The following is a 25,353-nucleotide window of genomic DNA, read 5'->3' on the forward strand; positions in this document are numbered from 1 at the left end:
TTCTCAATCAATACCGTCACTTTATTCAGTGATACGTCGGCGTGAAACAAGTCTAATGTCAACTGATCAGGAAAAAGAAGTGACTGCGTAAACTCGCCTACTCTCAACTCGCCTACCAGCAGACAAATAGCACTCTAACCAGCCAGACACGCATCAGGACGACACCGCGGGTCCGGCCGACTCTTTTTAGCTTGTATTTCTGTGTGAATTAAGCACAGTCCGGTCCACACATTGTGCCCTTGTTAGATAAACGTCCTGCCCGCAGCTTCAGAGACAGGACGCCACGTCTCTTGGAGTCAAAAGTATTCGCAGGGGCGCAGACCCGGCACTCCCATTTACTCCGATGATGCAACAACAACAACAACAACAACAACAGCAAGAGAGACGGAGGAGCGTCCTCAGCGCAGAGTCGGGATTCGCCGCGGACGCTTTGCACAGCGGAGAAAGACTTTGACCTCCACAACAAGAGCCCGGCGGAGCTCTATATTCTCTCCATTGTCGACTCCACAAAGGCAGGGAGGGCGTTATAATCCCCGCCTCTCTGTTTTGCCCAACTCTCGGCGGAGATTTGCAGGGGAAATAAAAGAGCGGCGGACCCCATCAAGGCTGCGGCTCTGCGACTCCAGATTCCCTCCTCCAGCTCAAAGGGGATGGCTCAGCTCAGAAATTGAAATTTCACCCATTTACTCCTCGCCGTGCTGTCAAAGGAGGGCATTTTCCTGATTGGTCAAGTATTCCAGTCGGGTGAAAAAAGTAATGATAACGGAGGAGCAGAACAACCGAAATGTTTTATGTTCTCATGTTTTCAGCCAAAACAACTGGGTTTCTTGGTTTCCCTCTGAGGCAACTGTTACCTTGATCCATGAAGAGCTGGTCAGTAGTAAAATGAGCGCAATTTCAATTTTGTAAAAATGACGGACTACTAAACGTAAAAACGTTTAAGAGTAAATAAATACATATCCACGATCAGGGAAGACAATGAAATTCTGGGCCGCGGCTTTTTACGATGCCCAATTAAAACTGCTGCCATCTCTCACAGAGAGTCAACAGGTAGAGAAACCAGAAGCCAACGCTGAAGGAAGGGGGTGGGGGGGGAGAAAACATACACACACACACACACAAACAGACACGGTCCAGTTAAATCGCAATTTCCACCTGCATCCACACTTTGCAATTGGAGCGATAAAGCATTGCGCCGGCGCTCTGCCGTCTGCTGCCGCGGGTTTCTTTCATATATACAGTATATATTTATATGTGAATAAGCACAGTATCAAAACGTGCACCGGGGAGCAGCGGACGGCCGGTGAGGAACAATCCAATAAGGGCGGGGTCGGCGAGGCCAGACGGCGGCCGAGTCCTCGAGTTCTAATCACATCTGAATGGAAGGCGTCCGCGCAATCAGACGACAATCGCCGTCTTGCTCTCCCCCTCTCATTAGCCCGAGCCAGAGACTCACCACCGCTCACCACCACCACCACCAAGCCCCCCCCCCCACGACAGACAAACGCTCCAGACTTATATCAAAACCAGCCAGCGCTCGCCAAAGCCGTCGGGAGCGCGGCTTATTTATTGATGGCGCCTTTGCCAAGTTCAGTGGCTCGTCCATTATTAATGGTAATGAAACCAACCCGCCGATGTAACACACACAATTTTAAATCAGCTGCTCGCTGGCGTCATGGCGAAGCATATCAAGCGAGTGAGTGAGTGAGTGAGTGAGTGACTGGCTGGCGTGTGCCGATGATTCCGAATGGCCCCGAGTGTGTGTGTTGAGGAGGGCGAGGGGAGGGAGATGAAAAAAAAAAAATAATAATAATAATACAACAAGGAAAAAAAAAATAAACGCACGACCCAGCGATGTTCACGACCATGTGAAACTGGCTTCCCTTTAAAGAGGCGCCGTGGAATAATTACGGCGAGATGCTTATGCCTACATCCATAGGGAGAGCATTAGAGAAAGGAGCATAAGCTGTAACTGAGACTAACTGCTCCCCGCTCTATAGGAGCAGTGCAGCGGAGGGGGAAACAGTGCTGCGCGCAGGCAAGAGAAAAAAGAAAATCAGCATCAGTTTGAAACCAGGGTTTTAACTTTTATTAGGTTCCAGTTACTCGTTGGAAATTTAGGGAAGTCATAGCCATTTATGAGGCGACTACTTCCCACTTATAGAGAACTCCTGTAGATTTTTTTTTTTTTTTTCTTAAAGGAAATTTATCTCGTGTGACAAAAAAAAGGATGAAATTGCTCAGTGGGTTGTGCGCAAATTCTCAAACAACTGTTCTCCATCTGTGTGTTTTGCCATTGATGGCAATCTTTATCAGAGACATGTAAAAGCCATTTCATTGGTAGAAATCCACCAACATAAAGATTTGGATTCTTTTTTTTCCTCTTCTTTTTTTGTGAAAACGCTAAGCGTTAACTAGTGACTGCAATCTGACAATTAGTAATTCAATTGCTGGGAAAATTCCCTGAGGCCGCCACTTTTCTTTGCCTCCATAATTAACTCGGAGCATGGTGTCGGAGCGGGAGCAAGACTCATTTATGTATGTAGGACGAAGTGCAATTATCTGGTTATTGATGCTATATTCCGCGCATACCGATGAGCCTGTTTTCTGTGTTGTTGTGATGAGAGCTCTCCAGCGGAGCCACTTTGTTCCTCTGCATTAAGATGTAAAACAACAGCTCTGACCCAACGTGCATCTGCTCCTGTTGGGTAAGAGGCCGGGTGGGTAGGGGGGGGGGTGGGGGGGGTGGGGGCTTTCGTAATGTGGCAGAATAAAAATGGAACAGGGAAAGGACTTAAAAGATACGCAATTTAAAAAAAACAAAAAAACATTTGTCATGCATGTGCATATCAAACATTGATATTACATAATATTTACTAATTACTCATAGTCAAATATGTCAATATGTCATGAAATCAATCTCAGGCCTTTCCTTGACAAACTTAACGTCTTAACCTGATGGAAGCAAAGCAAGTGCTGCACCTTGGCTGGCCAGTCCTGCCTGACAGAGAGCGAGACGCGCCGCTCCCGAAGCTTCTCGGGCCCGACGTCACGACGAGTATCTCAAAGCACCTAAATGAAAATCACCACTTACTTTAACTTTGTTTTTTTTTATCACCACTGCGGCTGCCAAGAGAGGCACACGGATGCGAAACCGCAGCGTGTGGAGGTTGAGCCTCAGCATATACAGTAACACAGATGGAGTAATGAGGACAGGATTCTGGGAACTCTGGCCAAACTCCCGACCAAGTACAGCGCGCAGAAGGCTGCTGCCATTTGGGAGGCTTCCAGCCTCATCAAAGGATCAAAATTGGTGAGATGGGCCTGTTGCCTGTGAAGCCTTGTCCTCCAGTTCTCTCGCCGCGCCTTCAGATCCCTGCGGCAGCGGCAGAAGCTTACAAATTGATGATAAATACATTTTATAAGAGGACCTGGTGCTGCAGTTACCCGAGGTTTTCCACCATATGTATAAAATGCAATTTCAGGATGATGCTCAACAATTCCTGAACAAAAAGATGCTACCTTTCCAAGCTGCTAGCCCCCCCCCCCCAAAAAAGGCAAGCTAATTAACTTTTACAGCAATGTAATCTCTTTGGGAAACACGAGATCAAAGAGCTGCAGGAAGGGACTAAACAGCAGCACTGTTTGTATAGATGTGTGCCCTGATTTAACTGTGTCCCATGTCACATTTCTTTTCTGTTAGCATAATGAAGTGCAGTGCACTTGTTGTAACCATTACACCACTTCTCAGTTTCCGCTTTCATCGACGGTACGCTGCATTTTCGCACAATCCACTGACATTAACACTACAAAGCTATTCAGTGTTTAGTGCACGTGCAATTAGAGGTACACCTACTCAAATAAACACTTCTCTTGCATCGCTAAAGACGGAACATAATGTTCAGAATTGGCTAAAAGGCGACTTAAACCTCAACCTGATACATACATTAACCAAGAAAATGTGCAAAACCACAAAACAATTTCAATATCATCTGATGCATGAACTGAATAATTGTTATTTTCCTTTCCTCTTGTTCAAGACAGCCGAGCAGACAAGACGGGGAATTAGATCCCTGTGCACATTTGTCAACATTGTGCGCGCGCTGTCACGACATGCATTTTTTTTTCAGCGATGGCGTGAAGACAAAGACTGGCACACATCTGCAGGCTGTGGCCCATCAGATTTGTGAGAGGACTTTCAGAACCGAGTGAAAAGCTGCCAGGAGAGCCGAGCACCTCGGGGAAGAGCAGACATGACCTGAAATTTTTTTTGACTAAAACACAGTCAAAGCGCCACGTCCTATTGAACTCGTCTGGATGGAGTCCATCTGTCCATCCGTCCGTCCGTCCTGCACGCTCGGTGCGATGGAGGCAGAGAAAAGAGGCTGTTTGGGTCACACGGCAAACCTTCCCTATAGAGAGAGGCTGAAGATCAGGCACCAGAAAGAGCATTCCATCTCTCCACATGCACAATGGAGTCGCATTACGGCTCCAAATCGTTCATCTCCACCTTCTGCAGGGACGCTTTGGAATCTCCAAAGTTCACAGAGTCAGCCGAGCCTGCGCCAGACAGAACGTCTTATCATTTCCTCGGCACGAACCCCGTGAACAGACACAGTGACGGGTCGGGCTCAGACCTTTCAGAAGGAGGAGAGGTCCTCTACCGATACCAGCTCGACACGCTCAACTGAACAGAAGACGATATCTGGATGTAAAAAAAATGCCCTCCTGATAGAACTCCAGCTACTGCAGCGGCCACACTAATCTGACGGTCGACGGGACGGATCGGCAACATGCCAAGAGCTTTGTGTTCTGGCAAAGGCTCCTTTTGGTTTGCGAAGTTCCCGCTACGAGGGCGCAATGACCATGACGGTTTCGAAGTGTGCCCAATATTAGCGCAGTGGAACGTAGCGAGCAATTCTGGAAGGGTGAAATTCTGACCTGCGAGACGGAGAAGCACCAGGTAAGAATGCTTTTTGATTGGTGGGGAAGAAGAAAGCGAAAATCCAGTTGAAATTTAGCGAAAGAAAAACACAGACGACTTTAAGCTGATTCAGCAACAACACAGCAGCAGCAACAGCAGCCAATTTTGGGGATCTGGCACGGAGGACCGACAAACAGAGCCAATTAGTCAGGGATTGGTAACACAATATTCCGTCACCCAACATACAACAACATATATGGAAGATTCAAATTGCACTGCGATTCAACAGAGTGGGAAAAGAGCTTCAAAAAATCTCACAAAAGGTCTTCTGTTGTGACTAATGGTGTAGATCTGTTAGTGCACCGCGTGACACAATCTGAAATTACAAGGGAAACTGGAAATACAAGTCTTGGTGGTGGTCTCCATTTGAATGGGACTAAAAGAGAAAACACACAAAAAATTGTGGGGGGGGGGGGAAACACAAAATAAAACACTGGCAACTTTTCGTTTTCCAGTCCCTGCTGTAAAAGATTGCGGAATTTCTTTTTAAGGCTCTGAAAGAAAAATGTCCCTCTGCTTCATCAACAGGCACATTTCCGTGTCTCAGTGGGAGAACCAGAATACTTGAAAATGGTGGGAACAAAGCCAGGTGTAAAAACTAAAGACAGAGATTGAATCAAATGAAATACTCGTATGATGCGATGCCAGTTTCGGCCATGAGAGTTCCACTGGCCCCTCACAGATATATGGGTGTCAGTGAAAGGTGCTTCAGTGGCGGGAGAACTACTCTTTAAATTAGGGAGCTGAAACGCAGCCAGCTCTGTGAACCATAACACTGAGGGCCAATAAAGATCCTGCCTGGTACTTCTGGGCTAATTTATTAGCCTTGCTGCTTCCTTTTTACATGGAGACACGTTGAGGTACAGAGCTGCTGCACCAGTCAAATGCAAAAATTCTTCTTACTTGGGTTTGCTCTGCTCTTTTTTTCTCTCCTCCAGATGACGTTCTAATCAATTCTAGCTTTGTTTTTTTTTAACATGCACCCTTTTTCTCTGTCACTGTTTCATTATTTGAGCGAAACATCAGAAAAAATGTTGTTGTCGTTGTTCTCCAAAGCACGTAACAAACTTGATGAGACTGGTGTTTTAATTAGGGCTGAGTCCATTATCAGTGTCTACATTAGGTCCGGGAGGGATGGGGGGGGTTCATCAGTTAATGAAATGCTGTGGAAGGACGAGCCTAAGAGATGCATGCTGCCGACTGCATTTAATAAGGCTGATCGTTTTTTGCTCGTTTTCAGCGATCTGACCTCTTCGAAGCTCGTCCATCGCTAGCGTGAGGATGGAGAGAGGTCAGAACCATGGACAGCTCCTGGTTCTGGACGAAAACTCCACGGTGACGACAACCCTGACTTCACCTTGTGTTGTGCTCGGCAATACTGAAATAGCGATGCCTCAGATACAAAACGTGGGCGTTTTAGGATTGATTCTCACGTCAAATGGTGAATATTTACAATAACCGGCATTATTTTGCCAGGTCTTTGTTTTAAACCAGAGAAGGAAGTTACCGTGCTATTTATAGGACCTATTTCCTGGCAGTTATTCGGAACCACTGGTATGTTTCAAAACAAAACGGTACCATCCCTTTTATTGTTAAAGGGCCCAGGCAAGAATTAAAGGAGGCTGATTTAGACACAGATGTCTCCTTTCACTTGTTTCTCTATCCACAGGACAATTGTGCATTGTCCTGCAAAAGAGCATACTCATTCAGTAGCCATGATTTGAAACAGTTTTCAAATTCCTCTTCAGATCGGAGAGGAAATGCATCGGAAAGTCATCAAAAAAAAAGAGGAAAAAAAAGAGGTTGGTGGCAATGAGTCCGAGATTCACGGCGAGACAGGAACAAAAGGACGCCGAGACGGCTGTAAATCACGCCCACACACACCTGTGACTGCCTTAAAAATGTAAACTAGTCGTTAACACTGGGTGACCTTGACACGGCTGGATGTGAAAAGACTGATTTTAATTGGCAGTTAAGAAAGAAGATTGGAAACAGTTCAGAATTCATCACTGGATAAAAAGCATAAAATGGGCTCAGCCCCCTCCCCGCCCCTCCCACCTCACCCCACACACAAACACAAACACACACACACACACACACACATACACAATGTCGTTGTTTTTTTCTTAGTGAGCAACTGTTTACAGCACTCTGTATTTAGGCTTTAGATGGTGGCACAACTTTCCAAAAACTGGGTCTTCGCCTCTAAATCTCCTTTTCATTAAATGTGTAGTTAGTCCTGCAACTTTTATGAGCTCCCTGTTCGAGCAGAGGCAGAATCAATGGAAGCCAGGCCGAACCTCCGTGACTGGTACTGACTGGGTCGGTATTATGCCAACAGTAAGATCCCTATGTTAATGTTTTCAGCATAAAGAAACCAATTTGTTCGGCTAAGGCAGTGGTTCTCAAACTTTCTCTGTCACTCCCCACCTTGGAGGAAGAAAAATTTTCATGCCCCCCAAAGTTGACGTGGCTGTGTCTTGAGGGATCCCGATGAACCTGCAAGTGGCCCCATGTCTCTAGGACAAAGTTGACTTTTGAGCGGCCACACATCTCTGGAATTCACTAGTGCCACTCTTTCCTTCAGCCTGTGCGTCACCGCTTCCTGTTGCAGTGTGCGAAACCTGTTTCCTGTTATGAGGGTGGAAGTGGACTGAGGGCACAGCCAACACCAGAGAGAGAAAGAGAGAGAGAGAAATATGCTGACACAGAGTTTTTCAATCTGCTTTTCTGCAGCAGTAGGAGCAACCAGACGCCGTGACTGCAGAAAACGGTGTTCTTCGAATGAATGAAACGAAATCGCGAAAATGAAATGTGGCACATTACAAGGCACACAAAGCCACATGCGCACTACTTGCACGTGGACTTGGTAGCGGCTTCTGAATTTTCATCTGTTGCCGACAATTTCCCCGGTAGCAGTTTCGTTTTTTTTGTCCCCAGTTCAGGACAAACCTGCTCCGGCGTAATTAGAAAAATAATTGTTATTACTATTTTTCTTTTTGCTAAAAAAATGTTGGGCAGGGTTGAGCTTTAGGAAAATGCCTTCCAGCACTTCATTCAATTACTGTCCGCTCTTATTATGGCAGGCTGCTGAGGCAGTAAAGGCCGCGTGGCTATTTGCAGAAGAAGAAAATCAGAGGCAATTAGGGTACGAGGTGTGATTGATCACCCTGTCCTCAGTCCCAGCGCACTGGATATCGGCGTTTTGTCACACCTACGCAACTCTCCTTTCGGACACGGAGGGGTTTGACGGGAACCTGAAACTGAGGCGTTTGTGAATGACAGGCAACTGACTGGGAAAATCCTTCTGTCAACCTGATTTCTTGCTGGTTTGGTTTGGTCTAGTCTAGACATTAATGAGAATTATCACTATACTGCCTTTGACTTAGCTGAAAGGGCACATTTTCTTCAAAATCCAGCAAGTTAGCAAGCAATGAAACAAAACTTCCCATTGGTTTGAGAGTTTTGTTCAGTAAACTGTGACCAAAGTCAATAAAGGGCAAAACAAAACAGGTTTCCTCCTCGGAAAACCTCCAGTGACTGTCCTTTTTTCTTCTTCGACTGTGAAAATGCCCCCAATTTCATAAAGCAGCTGCTGCTAGCGCATCCCCGGCTAATGCTAATAGCTTCAGCAGGAGCTCGGCAAAGAGGTCGCTCCCAGAATTTCTTCTTTGTGTTCTTCAGGGGCTTTTTAAGGGCGGCCCGCAGCAGCTGCTTCTTGGTTATAAATCAGCTGAAAGGAAGCAAACAGGCAGGTGAACCCAGAGACTGACTGAAAACACTTTCAAGAAGAGGTTGGCGAAGGTGGAAGAGGCGGATTTCAGAAATGAAATCAACAGGATGACTAGCAGAACACAGAGCGTCTGAATGCATATTAAAGGTGACACGGCAAATGATCAGCTAGCAGCTAGCAACAGCAAGAGCGGTCTGGGTGGTGGCACACTTGCTTTGTTTTACATTTGCCATCTTTTCTCTTTTACTTTTTGGCTTATTTCAACATTCTTCTAGTTTGAAACGTTAAATCAGTCTTTAACTCTGCAACAAAGTAAACAGTCATTTCAATAAGAGCCTCACAGTGTCCCTCACCGCACTGCTACGACCAGACTGCTGCTGCTTCCAAAGTCTCCCCCAAACACTTTATTAATGTGCCACTAAAATATAGTGACAGCCAAGAAACACTCTAAACCTTGAAAATGAACAAACAAACTTTTAGCTTTTAGGAGGGAAGAAAAAAAAAATCCAATCAAATAAAAGTAACGCCATTATTCACTGAACTTTATATTGGAAATAAACAGGCCCGCTCTTCTTCTTTTTTTTTTAAGTTTGCTGCCCTGGTTCACAACAGTGTCATCAAATGATCAATGAGCTGAAGCTGCAGTTGGCCGGTGCAGCTCACTCACACTGACAGCTTCCTGAGGGGTACACGGTGAAGCCTGACGTTCCTCTACGACCCTCTCGAGTTACTGTGTTTTTATTTCATTCTTTTTTAAAAGGCCATTTTTCTTTCGAGAAGGACACAACACTGTGCAACTGTGTACTTTAGACTCTTCACTTCTGCCCATCAGGGGAAAAAAAACACTTGCCTCGTCCCAGTTTGTGAATAAAAGCCATAAGTCATGTGTTAGGACTCCTCTGTCTGCAGCATCCACAGAGGTGGCAAGTAACTAAGAACAAATACTTTAAAGTACTAAAGTAGGTTTTTCAGGTAACCATACATTCCCTTTTCTGACTTTTTACTTTTACTCCTCACATCTGTACACAAATATCTGCACTTTCTACTTCTAATATTGTTAAAACGTGCTTGTTACTTATGTGTTTAAAAGAAGTGAGTCATTTTTTATGACTATAGTTGTTCTTGCTTGAAGTGCGGCTATTTGAACTCTGCTGTTGTGTAGTGAAATATAAAACTGGATCATTTTTTAGAGGAAGATTATTTTAGCACCTCGGCTTATCAACAAATGTTTTGTTTCATTAATTGCAAAAAAACGAATCATTTTTACATTTACTTGAGTACAGGAGTTGAACCAGTGCTTTCACTTTTACCTGACTATTATTTTTTTTTTTTTTACACAAGTAAGTATCCATACTTTTACTCAAGTGCAGAACGTGAATAGTTTTGCCACCTCTGGGCTTCCCATATCACACACGCCTGAATGATGCGTTTTAATCAGCAGCTAATTACAGGCGAAGCTGTGTACGACTAAGCAGATCTAATGAGTCGGGCCCTGTCCTCTGTAGTGGTTTCCCTCCGACGGTGCCATCAAATTATGCACCTCCGAGGAGTTAGTGGTGCGTGACCCCTGGCTGGCTCTCCGCCCCTGCAGGAAGCCCTGAGAACCTTCTGCAGGGAAGGGTGAGAGTGAAAGAAGGAGAAGGAGAAGAAGAAGAGGAAGAAGAAGAAGAAGAAGAAGAGGAGGAGGACCATCCGTCTGCCTCCTCCAGTCGCACTCATTTGTCATCATCGCCTCTTCTGAAGTCGGCCCAAATAGTCAATGTATTATTTAGAGGAACCTGCCGCGTGTCCGCAGAGAAACGGGATGCGGCGGCACCACCGAGCCCATCAGTATTTTTGTCAGGTTGGGAGCAGAGCCTTTATTAATGCAACCTCAAAGGGCACTTCATCTGTCTCGGCTGCATTTAGGTTATTAATGGAATGGAATCGGAGTCTCGGAGCTGTACGGTCTGAAGGATGTTAGCAGGACTCCTATAGTTTGTGGGGGAGGAAAAGAAATCCTCTATTCAATTCTGCAATGTCTGTGATAAAAAAAAAAAAAAACTGAATAAAATGCTAAAGATGTACTCAGGCATGTTTTTGGGGGGTTGTTGGTATTTAGAACACCAAAATAGAAAAAAAATACATTTTTACTTTATGAGAAATATAATATGTATTCATATTTTCATTTTCGGGGAAGACTACATTTTTGTATCCCTTCTGGTACACTAAATATCCTGCAAACGTGAATTGGTTCTCAATTGACTTGACCTGGTTAAATAAAGGTCAATTTTATTTATTTATTTATTTTTTTAAAGGCAAAGAATACTGTTTCAGCACTGGCTTCCACGCCGCAAGGAAGGAAAACTTCACCCTCTTGACTGTTTCTGATTAAGTCAGGAAGAGTCTTATGGTCTCAAACGTGCGTACATCCCTCCACATGGCCGAAGGTCAAATATCCTGACATCACGGGATCTGATTTGAACAGGATTTGACTGCAAAACCCCTGAAAATGCCAGAAATCCTCTGTGCCGAGCTCCACTCTGAGAGCCAACACGGAGCGCCTGATAGCGGCGAGATCTCACCTTCACTCTGGCTGCATTCCTGAACATATTGCTCGGATTTAGATCAGCCCTCGGAGCCGCCGGAGCTACACGAGGCGCGTATACCAAAGCAAGGGGGGGGGGGGGGGGGACAGCCGCCCCAGATTAGAGCTCCAACACCTGCGAGTGCAGCTAATGGAAAGTGTCGATCCGGCCTCCCGACGGTGTCCGCAACCCGCAGAAATTGCATTCAATTGTGGAAATGTGAGTCGCATTCATCTCAAGCCCAAAGTTTCTGCTGTTAACACTGCACGGCTCCACCGAAGTGCACCAGTTTGACACCATGAGCATCAGCAGCAGAGCTTGTCTTCTTGTCCCCCCCAGTTACACACACACACACACACACACACACACACACACACACACACACACACACACACACACACACACACACACACACACACACACACACACACACACACACACACACACACACACCTTTCCCAACTGGCAAACAGCGTGCACTCCCTTTAAAAAGCAGCTCTCCGCAGGTACCGCCGCTGCATCAGCTGCTTTTGACAGCTGCGAGGCGGGTAATTGGTTCAACTATGAAGAAATAAAGGATGAAGAAGCTCCACTGGGCTCGGGCGCGGCTGCGCTCCGGTGTTTATCCGAGTCTGCGGCGATAAAAGAGGGAGCGGAGTTGACGCGAACGCTCGCACTGGCTCGCAGTCAAACGGCCGGAGCGGTCTCGCAAAGCGCGTTCAGAATTCGTGGGAAGGTGTTTAGGTAAATTGGAATTTTTTTTCTTCTTCTCCTCTTCCCCTCGCAGACGACACTGGAGACTCTCGCGCGTCTCGGGATGAATGCAAAAAGTGCCTACGTGCTTTCTCTGGGCTGAGAGTCCCACTTTAATTTCCCTTTAAGAGATTAAATTTCTTAAAAGCAATTTTGACTTTTCAGTCCGCAACACTTATTTAATTTATCGCCCCATTCAAGTCCGCAGTCTCCGTACCGTTCTTTTGGTAGTTAGTTCTCTGCTACAAAGCATTCACAACTTTACCCAAACTCCAATAAACTGCCGCCGGCCGGCACCTAGCAACCAGTAACGAGGCAAGCTCGCGCGTTTGCGATGTCACATGGCGCACCCAGGCTTTGTAGAGTGACTTAAGGTTGCGGGGAGAAAGTTTGGACTCCTGCGGCGGCTGCAAACCATAACAGCGAACGCGCACTTGAGTCCCGCTCTCATTAAAAGTGAAAATCAAAACCGAGGCAGCGGCGCACAGTTTGGTGTTTGCGTGCCTCACCGCCGGGCCGTCGGCGTGGCCGTTTTTTTTTTGTTGTTGGCCAGATCAACCGTCACATGATTTAGTGGCCCCTCATTAAAGCCATCGTTATCCTTTCCTGTGGGACAAAGAGCCACATCAGAAGACGCGAGTCTCGATGGGTCTGAAGCGGAGTCGACGGAGGTCGGCGGTTGCCTGGCTGTCCTGCAGCAGCACTTGGACCGTCCATTATCCATGAAGGCCGTCGGCTCTGGGTTGATTTTTTTTTTTTTTTGACCGCGAGATGCACAACTGTCTTTGGCCATTGCCGGAGATTTATAGGCGGCCCTGGATGCAAATCATCCCCGGGCAGGCATTAATCGAGCCGGGGGGTATTTCATTAGAGGGGGCTTTGCTGGGAGAGAGATGGGCCGCATGTGCTTGTAAATTTGGTTTGGCACACTGATTGTTCAGCAGATCGTCGGGAAAATGAGCGGGCGCCTGCGGCCACGAGGAAGGGCTTTCTCCATCGTGCCATTACGTCCCGCCTGGGGCTCCCCGGTGACACGTGCCGTTACGCGGGTCTTGGAGGTGCTTTATTTACACCAATCTCCGGGCTGGAGGCTCCACCCAGGGAGAGGCAGCGAGGGCAGCTGAGGTTCTGGTTAGCAGGACATGACGGCCAAATGGCACGCTGCGGTTGGTATGTAGGTCCATGCAGCTCAGCGGACGGTGCACAACCCTCGACAGGAGAAGTGCTGCGCGCTGCCGTTTGGCCTTCAGAGGAAGTGAAAAACAGCCACTCCACCCTTTAATGCTCCTTTTCCTGCTACTTTTTAGATGCTGAAGACAGAAAAGTAAAGTAATTTTTCCACACATGAACTGAACAAACACCACAACATTAATGTCTGATTAAAATTAGCTGAACAACTAAACACTCTGTGCGGTACTTGCAGCTCCACCCCGGACGGTTAAAGAGGCAAGGCGTAAGATTTAAAGGGGCAAGCAAGCATGAACTACAGGAAATGCATGCGTTTTTAGTTTGGAAAAGTCCCTCAAAATCTTTTTTAAAAAGCAACAACTTGTGTTTCTATGAGCTTGTAACAAAGAGCAGTTTACATAAAGAGCAGGTCCACTTCCATTCGATTCGGATTCGGCCAGTATCCCACAACATGATTCAACTTTGGGTTTGAGTCAAACATCAGCAAACAGCCAACGACATTAACATTGTTCCGAGTTGTGTTTTGTCACCATTAGACGCGACTAAATCTCACACACTGGACCTTTCGCTGGCTTAAGAAAAGACTCGCCGTACAAAACTATGCCGCCTCACAGATTCCACTGAGGTGCAGCCTCACCGCGACTCGGAGCAACAAGGAGTCTGCAGCTCTGTTTGACTTGTTGGACACGCTCGGAGTCAGTGGGTCCCTTGGCAGAGGCTCATTAAAATGCCATCGTCAGTAATAGCAAGATCATTATGCAAAGATGAGCAGCTCGGCTCATTGTTGTGGGAGTGAGCTTCAGGATCTCGGGATTAAACTGGAGCCATGTTATAAAACTCCAGGTCAGGCAATAATACCCAGAGAATGCATATACAATACTGCATTATCAGTGTCTATGGCAACATTCCGGAAGCACCGATAATAGAGGTGATTTCTACAGTATAAGACTGCTGTTGTTCCAATTCCTTGCTCCTTTATTCATTTTTGTCCTCACAAAAGTTTTTGAATGAACCCCAAAAACAACAAATATTTGGCATAAAACCGGCAGGGAAAAAAAACAGATTAAGAGGCAGGATTAATGAACGCCAGTCAACAGAGGACATATTGTTCACTTTTATTAAAGTGTTTACTTTCCCCTCCTGTCCGAGTGACGCCTGATATCTGATAAAACATCAACAACCTGAGAGCCGCTCATTTATCAGCGCCCAAACCTTCACATTAGCCCCATCAGAGCGCCAAGGCTCTCGGAATAAACTGCGATCTCTCATGTTATTTATTATTGGAGGGCTGAAGATTACTTACCCTTCCTCAAACTGAATTTAAACGACCGCCTACGGGGTGGGGTGGGGTGGTGGGGGGGGTGGAATGGCACCTCTCTGCCGTGCCAAATAATAAAATGCGACTCCGGTGCATAAACACCCGAAAACAATCCCGCAGCTATTTTCAACACCAAATTCTCCCGTCAACTATTCTACAGATTAGCTTAAAGATGAATTACCACTAATATGTAGCGAAAGAGAAAAAAAAATCTTGAAATTATTCATGCAAATAATTACCAGGAATGTCATTAGTTTGAACTTCGATTTTTTTTTTTTTTTTTGTGAGTTATTTTATCTAAATAGGAGTTAATGGGTTTCATTTTTTTTCTACATGGTTAAGCCATGCCTGTGTATATTAAGACAAATCTTACATCTTGCATTATACTGCCCATCCAATTTTAGGGATATGAAGCTCAAAGTCGGGATACATTTTCTTACAATTCGGGCAAGAACACTGAATGCAAAAACTGACCAATTACATCTTTGCCCGTCTGAATATTTCGAACAGTGACCGAGGCCAACGCGTGACGCAACACAAATGAGGCCTGGCAGGTATCCACTAACACAGACACAAGGGATTAAAGGCAGCGGAGACTCCATTCTGCCGTCTGGCTGGAAATCAATCCACCTGGATGCCCCTTCAATTTATCCTCTGAGATTTTAATCTCAGCCAGCGTCAGATAGTGAACCTCAGAACAGAGAAAAACTGGGCGTGATCCCCGTAATGGTCCCAATTTGGCAGGGTATGGACCAATTCTGGCGGTCCGGTGAAAACGCAGGTCTTCACATTTATTTTAACAAAGCAAATCTCTTTTGGCTGCAGTGGTCTGGGGTAAGACGGTACTTCAAAAAAACAAAAAAAAAAACAGGACTGGCAAGTGGAATGCGTTTACATTACTTTCTGCACGGAATGGGCCAAACCAATTTCACTGAAAGGGACGAAACAACAAACCCAAGTCAACAAAAGACCCGAAATGAATAAAAGTACTGGGAGACTGATCTCTGTTATTGCCACTTGTTGAGAAAAAGGCTCTTGAGAGGGCTGCGGAATGAATAGTTTGTGATGAACAAGCAGCAAACGCACTTGACGGATGGATGATCTGAGTGGGGGATCCAGTTTCCCTCTTCAGATCCATTGAATAATTCAATATTATTATTATCATTATATCATTAAATGAATCTGAGAGTGGAATATCAAAAAATTCTCACAAAATAACACAAAAAGGCAGCGCATGAAAGCACAATGCTGGCTTGACGTCACTGGAGGCCACAGACCGACTGGCTGCAGAATCACATCACTTCAGAGCCTGTCTCCCATATCCTTTTAAAACAGGAAGTTAAAAAAAAAAAAAACAGGAAGCGAAAGCAACAAAAACGTGGCAGGAGACCCAGGTAGATGTGATTATGTCCACTTTCACAGCGTCTGATCACCAGTGGCCACAACTGCAACTGAACTCACTGTGAGAGCTTCTTGTTTGGTGGTTTCCTCAAAGATGTTACTGTGATACTGATTCGCTGTAGAAATTTAAGAAAAAAAAAAAAAAAAAGTGAAGTTGAGCTGCAAATCCACATCAACTGTGCTCCCATGTGTTTTTCTTTTTTGCTTCTTTCAATAATTTGACAGAAAAAAAAGGCCTCCGAGTCTAAGACGAGACCCTTAAAAAGTGGTCTCCGGAACGGTCTTGAGACCAAGACCAATCTCCAGTCCTACAACACTAGAACAGGGTTTATGGCTTCCCGTCAGGGCCCGACGCACACAGGGATCAGAGCAGCTGCGCATCCTGAGAACCTGACGGACGACCTCGGCCGCCAGGAGCCCGCTCGCAGCAAAGTGTTGACACGGCACCACACAAAGTCCTCCATCAGCAGCGCATCACATTTCCTGCTCTCCCGCCGCATTCTGTCGCTAATAGACGGGACGAGGCACCGGGAGGAAAAAAAAAACAAAAAAAAACAAAACATACGAACAACATGCCGGCTGTCCTTTAGCAGCAAGCTAATGGACGCAGCTAAAAATAGACGGGAACTATGCTTCGTTCAGTGGATGCGTCTCTTGTTTTCAAGTAGAATATCACCCCAATGCCTGGACTGTATGTTTTATTATTGAACATGTGTTTGTTGTCATATGGCCTTTTATCCATCCATCCATTTTCCTATCACCGCTTCTCCAGCACTCAGGGTCACGGTAATGCACGGTAGCAGCTGTCTAGTGGTGAAGGGACGGCCGGAAAGCAGGACAAACAAAAAAGAAGCAAAAGAGGGCAAACTTCAAAAATGAATCTCAGATTTTTGGGGTGCTTACAAAAGACCGACATGTATTTAAAAACAAAACCATGCTGAAGTGGACTAACTGTGGAAAGCCACATTTAAGCGACATCTTTCGGAAGCAAAATGAGAACCAATAAAAAGTTGGCCACCGAAGACGAAAGACATTTGATGCAAAGCTCATATCGTACTACGTCACAAGCAGCAAGCAGGAGAAAGGGCAGAATGAAGACGCGAAGCATGGGAGACTTGGGGCGAAGCAAACACGCCGGGACAAAATACCTTGTCTTGAGCCTTCACACTCCTCCAGATTTATTTTCCCTCCTGATAAATTTTTTATGAGGCGGCGTTGGCTCTGCAGTATGGTGATGCCGGCGGTTCAAACCTGACGGCGCTCCTCCACAGTGGAGCTCCTGAAACTCCTCCCACACAGACTCGGGTGCGACCTGGCCGACCTCACCAGCGGGTATGAGGAAGATGTGATGGGTTTCCTCCTGAAGAAAGTTACCAAGCAAGACTTTCCTCCACGCAAGTCTCTGAGGAATGATGCTCTTTGGTGCCATGCAACTTGAGACATACATAGACGTATATGTATTTGAATCTGCCAGTGAGCTAGATTCATGGATGTACTGTAAGAACTGGGTACCGGACTGGAAATATGGCATCGCGCCAATGTTTCCCAGCGGCTGCTCGAGGTACCGCAGCAGAAAAATCTAGCCTGGCTAGATTAGGAGATTGACATGTTATGAGTAGCTAGCCAAGGTTTGGCATGGAGAGCTGTCTATGAGGAACACACCCCGCATTATAATTAAACGTAAGGGACAGAGGTTTCACACTGATGCAGTCCCTCCTTTTATATTTAACATAAGTACAAATGAGTTTGAGGCTTTTTCATCATTTTCTTGTCCAACAGGAATCTGGACCGAACTTCTTTCTGTTCGCTGTGATGAATGACCCAGATCCACAGCAGCCTATTGTCTGCAGCTGTTTCAAGTAGCTCCTCTCGCTTCCTGACAGTACAGGCTGCAGGTCACTTCCTGATTCCGCAGTCAACAAATGTACAAGTGCGACAGGAACAAGGCTCATTACACAAAGCAGCGACGTCCACATCCTTGGCATTGTGTGAAATCAGACAGTTTGATGTCCCGGCGAAGGGAAATTAATATTTTAGGGACGCTAATGAGAATGTTTCAAACACTCGCCTCGGGAAGTTCCATTTATCTGATGAAATTAGAAACCGGTCATTGTTTTTTGCAAAGCAAACCCACAAATAAAATAAGCCAAGGCTTGTTGTTTACCCAAGTAGAACATTTACCTTAAAACACATGACAGGACGTTCACTACCGACCAACAAAAACACATTTTTAAAAGATTTGGTCCTCCTTTGTAAATCACACAATGGCTTAATGGCACATTTCCAATGTGTTCAACACGCAGGATGCGTTAAGAATCGACTCGGAGGGATGCAAATGACCACGCGCTGTACATATTTTAACGACCGAGTCTACTTTTGATTGACAGGACAGTCAGCCTTTAATGGTCAATCTGCCAACATGTACTAATTACCTTGAGTCGCCTATTTGCTGTGCTGGGTTCAATATTTGCTCATTGGCATTGCCAAATACAGGCCGTGTGGTAAACAGGCCTGGATTTTGCAACTATTTAATGACGGTGTACAGTGTCGACTGCTTGGAGCAGGATGAACGAACTGAGGCGGCGAAAGACAAAACAACACTGCCATGCCTTGATCCGCTTTGCTACGAGCCAATAAGTCATTAGAGCTACAAAAAAACAATGAATGAATAGAACGGGCTTTTAGCCTTCCTGCAGATGCTCAGACCTCCTGCTGGAGGTCAGCAGCAGAAAAGAAGACGACCCCAACTCTACTGCAACTCCCTCCGAGTCCCGCTGGAAAAATAAGTGCAAGTCCAAGGAGGACAACAAGGATCTGCCGCAACCAAGGCGTCCCTGGTGACTGAAGTGGCAGAAATAACTGAAGGCTACGGGCTAGAAACCATTTCCAGTAGAAACCACCTCCGTCTCATTTACTCTGGTATATCTCCCTTTACATCATCGCTCTATTCAAATTGCCCATCACACTAAAAAGCCAATTTAAAAGTCTGCATCGTCCATAAAATGCACTTTACATTTTTAACGGCTGTCATATTTCATCTGGGTCACTGCGGCAATCGCAGGCTCCTCATTTAGCGGCGTACCGCTCGACTGAATTTGGACCTGGATTCTATCCGGTGGGTTATGAGGTAAACCAGACAGAACACTGTGCGAAGAGGGAGTGAGGGGGGGGGGGCTATTTATGAGCCACACTGCACATCCTTTGTGTCGACGCTACGTGTTTGCAGCCACTCCAACACTGAGGTCAAGCGCGGTCACGTGACCTTCGCCGCCCGCGCTGACGTCAGCGCAGAGGGACGCTCGGGACACGAGACAAACAAAGACTGAACTTCAACGCTGAGCCGGGGCAAGGACAGCAAATCTCTGTCAACACGGCCTGTGTGAGTCTGCGCACGTGCAGAAAAGTTGTGTCGACTGACTGTCCACGGCCACACTGCCGAACCAAACACCAAACACCGATAAACGAGAGTCTGAAATGCAAAAAAACAACAACAATTATCTTCAAATCTTTGAAGCGCTACCTGCCGTGATGCTGTATTGGTGACACAACATAAATACTTAATGTCATACAAATGTATTTCATGTACATCGGCTGGTGAACAAAATAAACATGAATCTTCTTGCAAAATTGACTGAATAACCAAGCCCCTTTTCTTTTTGTTGTTGTTTTTAATGGCTTTTTGTTAGAAATCTAAAAATTGGGTCGCTTCAAATGGAATCATAGGGTTAAAGGCGGTTTCAGTTTTATTTATTTAAACTATTTCACCAGAACTAGGACATGTGTGAGTAGGGATCCCGAGCTGGCCTTTGCCCAAGTGGTGTGACAAGCTATGGCTGCCTGTCAAACACAGACGATTCCTTCGTACACAAGCGCACCTTGCAGAGTAGAGTACAGTAGAGTAGACTAGACTAGATAGAGTAGAGTAGAGCTGTGATAATCCTCAGTCTGACTCTATCAGGAGCTGCACTCGCACTCCATTTGTATTAACACTATATCTACACCACCTTGCCCCGCTCTGCTCGGGGCTTAACCCTCCGCCTGCAGATAGGGAGCAGCCTTGAAACACAACTGCATACAGGATCCAGGTTTCCACGACTGAGACCCCCAACCCCACCCCCCCCACCCCAAGGATTGTAGTTATTGCGTTCTGTGTATCAGCGATGAACATACCTACGCAACATGCAATCCTCCTCTAAGACCACCTTGGATTACAGCACAGGGCCAATTTAGATGATGGCCCTGGGGTTGCTTGGGGTGAGGGTTGTGTTATTGTGTTTGGGGGGGGGGGGGGGGGGTATCATATGTTGAGATGTTTCTATGACAGACACTTCGCTTTTTTTTTTTTTTTTTTATTAAGTATCCTTGCCTTTAATGTGGTAGACATGAGGGGGGGGCAAACCAATTTTTAGTCACATTGCCCAATATTGCTAGCTGCGCCCCTGGACACGAGATTACACTTCCCACTCCCGACAAACTGAAATTAAATGAAATAGAAGGACTGTTGTTGCGTCCGTGTGTGTGTGTGTGTGTGTGTGTGTGTGTGTGTGTGTGTGTGTGTGTCGACAACTCCGGCGCGACACAACTTCGCCCTTACTTTTCCGCCGTCAGTCGCTCCCTGATGGCTCCCAGGGCGGCCAGGCTGTTGTTGCCCTGCAGCAGCCTGCAGGTTGCCAGGTGCCGCTGGTACTCCTCCTTCAGGCAGCCGTTCTCGGCGCACAGGTCGGACACTTGCTGCTCCAGCTCCTCGATCCGTCCCCGCTGCCTCTCCAGCAGCTCCTGCTGCGTCTCGATGATCTTGTTGAGCTCCTGCAAATATTCCACAGCCCTGGTCGGGTTCTCGCACGGGCTCTCCATGTCACTCCTGGGGGGGTGTTAAAGCCCTCCCCCCGCCCCCCGCCGCCCACTTCCTCCGTCCACCGGGAGATACTTCAGCGGAGCCTTTGGTTTTGTTTTTTGTTTTTTTTTTATTATTATTATTATTATTCCCGATAATTGTTAAACGCAACGAGCCGCCAGGTTGCGCCTTTTGCGCCTCGCCATTGTTTGAAGTCGACACGGGTGAGCTGAAATGCCACCACCGCTGCTTCCCTCGTCCTTGCTTCCTTCCTTCCTTCCAGAAGTCCCGCAAGCTCGAGGCTCCCAATCTGCGCGTCAAACCTCAAACGTCCGGGCGGCTCCACGTGAGCTCCGGCTGTTTCGACGTGACATTTTCCCAGCACACGTCGCACTGTGCCGCCACCACGCCGCTTCCTGTCACTTTTTTTTTTTTTTTTTTGTGTGTGTGTGTGTGTGTGTTTGCGCGCGCGTATGTGTGTGTGTGTTCTCCGTAAACACACCGCGAGACGCTGTTGGCTGTCGAGTGGGCGGGGCCTGGAAGTTTTACGAGCTTGCGGCTCGCGTCAGGCGGCGTCTTTGCACCAGCTGCTGCGCGTGGACGGCGGCGGCGGCGATGATGATGATGATGATGATGATGATGATGATGATGATGATGATGGTGATCCGAGGCGACACCTTATGTCCATATCTCCTCCTTCGCTTGTTTTTGCTGCTCCTGCGCGGGCTTGGCTTCCAGCGTCACGCGCGTTTTGATAACTTTTGTTGCAGTCCGTGCGCGCGCGCGAAGAGAGAGAAAGAGAGAGAGAGAGAGAGAGAGAGAGAGAGAGAGAGAGAGACCCTGTGCGGCGCAGCGTCTCGCCTGCAGTGTGTGTTTCACTCCGCCGTGTGTTTCTGCGCTGCCGCTGCCGGGTGAAGGCAGCGGGCTGCAGCCCCTCCAGTCCACCGCGCTCATGACGGATCGTGTTTGCGCGGGGAGTCATGATAATGACTGGGCTGTTTTGTGCTACAGATTTGCACCCGCTCAGTCCCATGGGTGTGAGAGAGAAGGCAGCAGCAGCAGCAGCAGCAGCAGCAGCTCTGTGTTCTGCCACACAACCAGGATGATGCTTGAGTTTGATTATGATGCTGCTGCTGCTGCTGCTGCTGCTGCTGAGTGTCTCTTTTTCATCTGCTCTGCCCTGACCAGAAGGTTTTTTTTTTATGATGATGATGATGATGATGATGATGATGATGACAACGATGATGGAGATTATGACGATGATGAAGATGATGGTGATGATGATGTTGGTGACGATGATGATGATGAGGACGATGATGATGATGATGATGATGATGATGATGATGATGATGACGGTGATGGTGGTGCCCTAAAAGCAGAGTTCAGAGTGGCCACTGCTGCCAAGATCATTCGCAGGATCTTCCCTGAAATAAAGTGCGACACAACAAAGCGTGTTTTTACCCCACCTGGGATGCTGTTTGTTTAGGAGGCCAATCAGCGAGCAGCGGTAGGCAGCGATGTTTGCTCCCCCCCCCCCCCCACTGCATCCAGAGCTCTCCTCCCCACTGGCCAGCACAGGCATCTAAACTGCATGCACCCTTCCTTTTCTTTCGGGGAGAGGTGAAGAGCCAGATTTCATTATATTCCCTCTTTTTTGATCCCTCTTTTGCTTTCGCTGTTGTTGTTATTGTTTTGTTATTGTTTTCCAGAGCAGCTGGCTGTGTTTCCTCAGTGGCCGTGACAGTGCAAATGGAGACAAATAGAACGCGGGAGGGGTTTGGAATTCGTGCGGCGCATGTCGCACTCGGACAATCCGGGATAACTTATTTTAATGCGGCGGCCGAGCTGCAGGGGAACTCGGTGACAGCGGAAAGCGTTTTGAGGACATGGAGAACAGATGGAGGCCATTAGGGGTTTTTTTGTTTTGTTTTTTTTTCTCAGCGGCTCCTGTAATCCACGTGGCTGGAGGCCAAGAGGGGCTGCAGGAGCCTGAACATGGCACCCTGAAGGAGCTCCGTCTCACAGCCGCTGCAATGACACTGTGTTGTAGCATTAAAGTGCTGCTTTTTTTCTCCTCTGCATCTCTTCCATGTACGTTGATGAAACCCTCCTCTCAACACCATCAGCCAAGTGGACCATCCATCCATCAATCCATTTTTAATATCTGCAGAGCCTCTCCCAGCTGTCATAGGGTGAAGGCAGGGTGACATCCTGGACAAGTGCCCAGTTCATCGCAGGGTTACATAGAGACAAACAACCATTGGCACTCCCATGCATACCTAGGGACAATTTCGAGTTCCCAATCCACCACACATGCATGTTTTTTGGACAGCGGGAGGAAGCCGGAGAAGCCACACAGACACGGGAGAACAAGGAAACCCTACACAGAAAGGTCCCAGGCCCGAAATCGAACCCACAACCTTCTTGCTCTGAGGCCGCACTGCGCCGTAGTGTCGCCTGCCAAGTGGACCATTAATCACAATTAATTTGACCATATTTGTAGAATTGGCCGGAAATGAGTTTAACCTCATGTCCGCTTTGCTCTGTGCCCTTCCAAACATGTCGCAGGTACAACAAAGCACCAGTTTTCAAAGCCCAGAATGAAGGAGGCTGCAAACAGAGGGCTAAATGTGCTTAGCGTTTTCTATGCAGCTCTTCACAATGAGAGTGGATGAATAATAACAGCGGTGCAAATACGTTCTCAAAAATCTGATCAACATGTCACTTGATCGCTGTTAATTCCCGCATCTCCATCAGTCGTTTGTGTTTAACTTGGAGGTTTCCTCGGCGTCTCTGGCTGCACCGTTAGAACCGGCGACTCGTCAGTGATTGATGGCAGCAGCAGCAGCAGCAGCTCCGGGATCGTGACCTCTTCAAAACCTCCTCTTTTTGTCGCTTTTAGGCGTCTTGCTGTCGCTCCTTTTCTTCCTCCGGCTGGCCCGCTTACACCCAGCCGGTTGCCAGCGCGGACGCCATCCGGAGAGATTTATTTTGTGGAGTCATTCAGCAAGGCCAAGCAACTCGGAAACACTCATATTTCAATCCCGCAGCATGTTTGCCACCTGTGATGAAAGAAAAGGCCCCGATCGTTCAACCAGCAGAGTGGAAACTCAGCTTTCTTTTTTTTTTTTTTTTGCTCTATGGGGAATACTGATGAGTCTCTGGTGAGCGGCCGGTATAGAGGCACCGTGAGTAGGTGTGCGTTTGCGTGACTGATCTGAGCCGGCGCACAAGGTCGTCATCTCAGTCAACAAATTAGGCCTGGCTTAGTTTCCTAATATCCGCGTAATATGTGACGCACAGCGGCCGCGTTGCTCAGGTTTCACCCTTGAAATCTCACTCATCCGCCCGGCCAACCTCAGGTGGGGAGCGTCTTCAGTCGCTTTTAAAATTACGTTGGGGTTCAGTGATCAATCAGCTTCTCGTTAGCGCGGTTCGAGAGAGCCGGAGACGAGCAGGACTGCAAATCTAATGCCGGAGCCGTTAACGCGGATGCTGCTGTGGCCGAGGTTTAAACACAATTGGATGGAAAGACTAAAGTCACTTCCCATACTAATAGTGAGCCTCGGGCTATAGCAACCCAGCAGTAAATTAAAAAAACAAAACAAAAAAACAATCTGATTGGTCCGCTAGAATGTGAGAGAGATTAGAGCCAATCTCACACAGTTCAGGTTTCCCCTCCCTGCATTGAATGCTTTGCATGGGCTCTTCATCAGACGGATGTATGAGATAAATCCAAAGGGGTCGGGAGTCGTTGCGAGGCGCAATTGTGCCATCGACCAGAGCCGGCGCGTTGCAAGCGCATCCTTGACAACCGAGTATTTTTTTTTTAATATCCTTATTGTACATAATTAAAGTCGTAAATAACCGACCCAATCAGCTTCTGTCGGTATAAAAGTGCCCCACTGAGGGAATTTCCTAATTATAGAGAGCTGCCTCAGTATCAAATCAACACAGGAAGTACACAAACCGGACTTGATTATGTTTGCCCAGACATTAATGGCCGTTTTTGTTTTTTGCAAACGAACTCGGCGATGTGAACTTCAAGTCGTCACCGGTTGCGCCGTCATTTATGCCACCCCCCCAAAAAAACTTGGCAAACAAGAGGGGAGAAGGGGAGACCGGCTCCCCATTAATGACAAGGAGCCGGGCGCATCCTCCCACCTCCATCGCCGTCATCCTGCGGGAGCCAGGAAGCAGACTTACAATTCTTGTCAGGCCTCATTCAATGCCCACCTCATTGATCTAGCCCCCCCCCCCGCCGCCGCCGCTCCCCTATCTACACCACCAACCCCCCACTCCGCTGACAGCGCGCGAGCTAAGCCATCTGGAACGCTGGCGCCCGCCTTCCCAGCGCGTCGGCTCCCCGGTTCGACAGGCTGACAGGTGGGTGGCGGTGGTGGGGGGGGTGTCGGTGGTGCAGCCCGCGCGCCTTAATGGAGGGAATAAATTGAGTGTCATTTTAGCTTAACATGGCTGAGTGCTCTAAAGAGGTAGAGACACTACTGTGCGCCTGCGCCCGCAAAAACCCACAGCGCTGCCGCCGTTTGATGGGAGTCATTTAAAAAAAAAAAA

General features: G+C 47.2%; 1 protein-coding gene across 4 annotated transcripts in view; it reads right to left on the reverse strand.

The window, feature by feature from the left end:
- The window catches only part of iqsec1a (IQ motif and Sec7 domain ArfGEF 1a), a 91,782-nt gene extending 70,579 nt beyond the window's left edge, over nucleotides 1-21,203 (reverse strand). For all 4 annotated transcript variants that reach the window (XR_012926702.1, XM_076026949.1, XM_076026948.1 and 1 more), the window contains exon 1: nucleotides 20,539-21,203. Coding sequence is in view for 3 of the 4 variants with exons in the window: in XM_076026949.1 (XP_075883064.1) it covers nucleotides 20,539-20,798 (260 nt within the window). In the remaining variant the exon portion in view is untranslated. The remainder of the gene's footprint in view (nucleotides 1-20,538) is intronic.
- Nucleotides 21,204-25,353: the final 4,150 nt, after the last annotated feature.

The sequence above is a fragment of the Nelusetta ayraudi genome, unplaced genomic scaffold (assembly GCF_046127955.1).
Source record: "Nelusetta ayraudi isolate G7.1 ecotype Tasmania unplaced genomic scaffold, CSIRO-AGI_Nayr_v1 ptg000019l, whole genome shotgun sequence".
NCBI classification, from domain to species: Eukaryota; Metazoa; Chordata; class Actinopteri; order Tetraodontiformes; family Monacanthidae; genus Nelusetta; species Nelusetta ayraudi.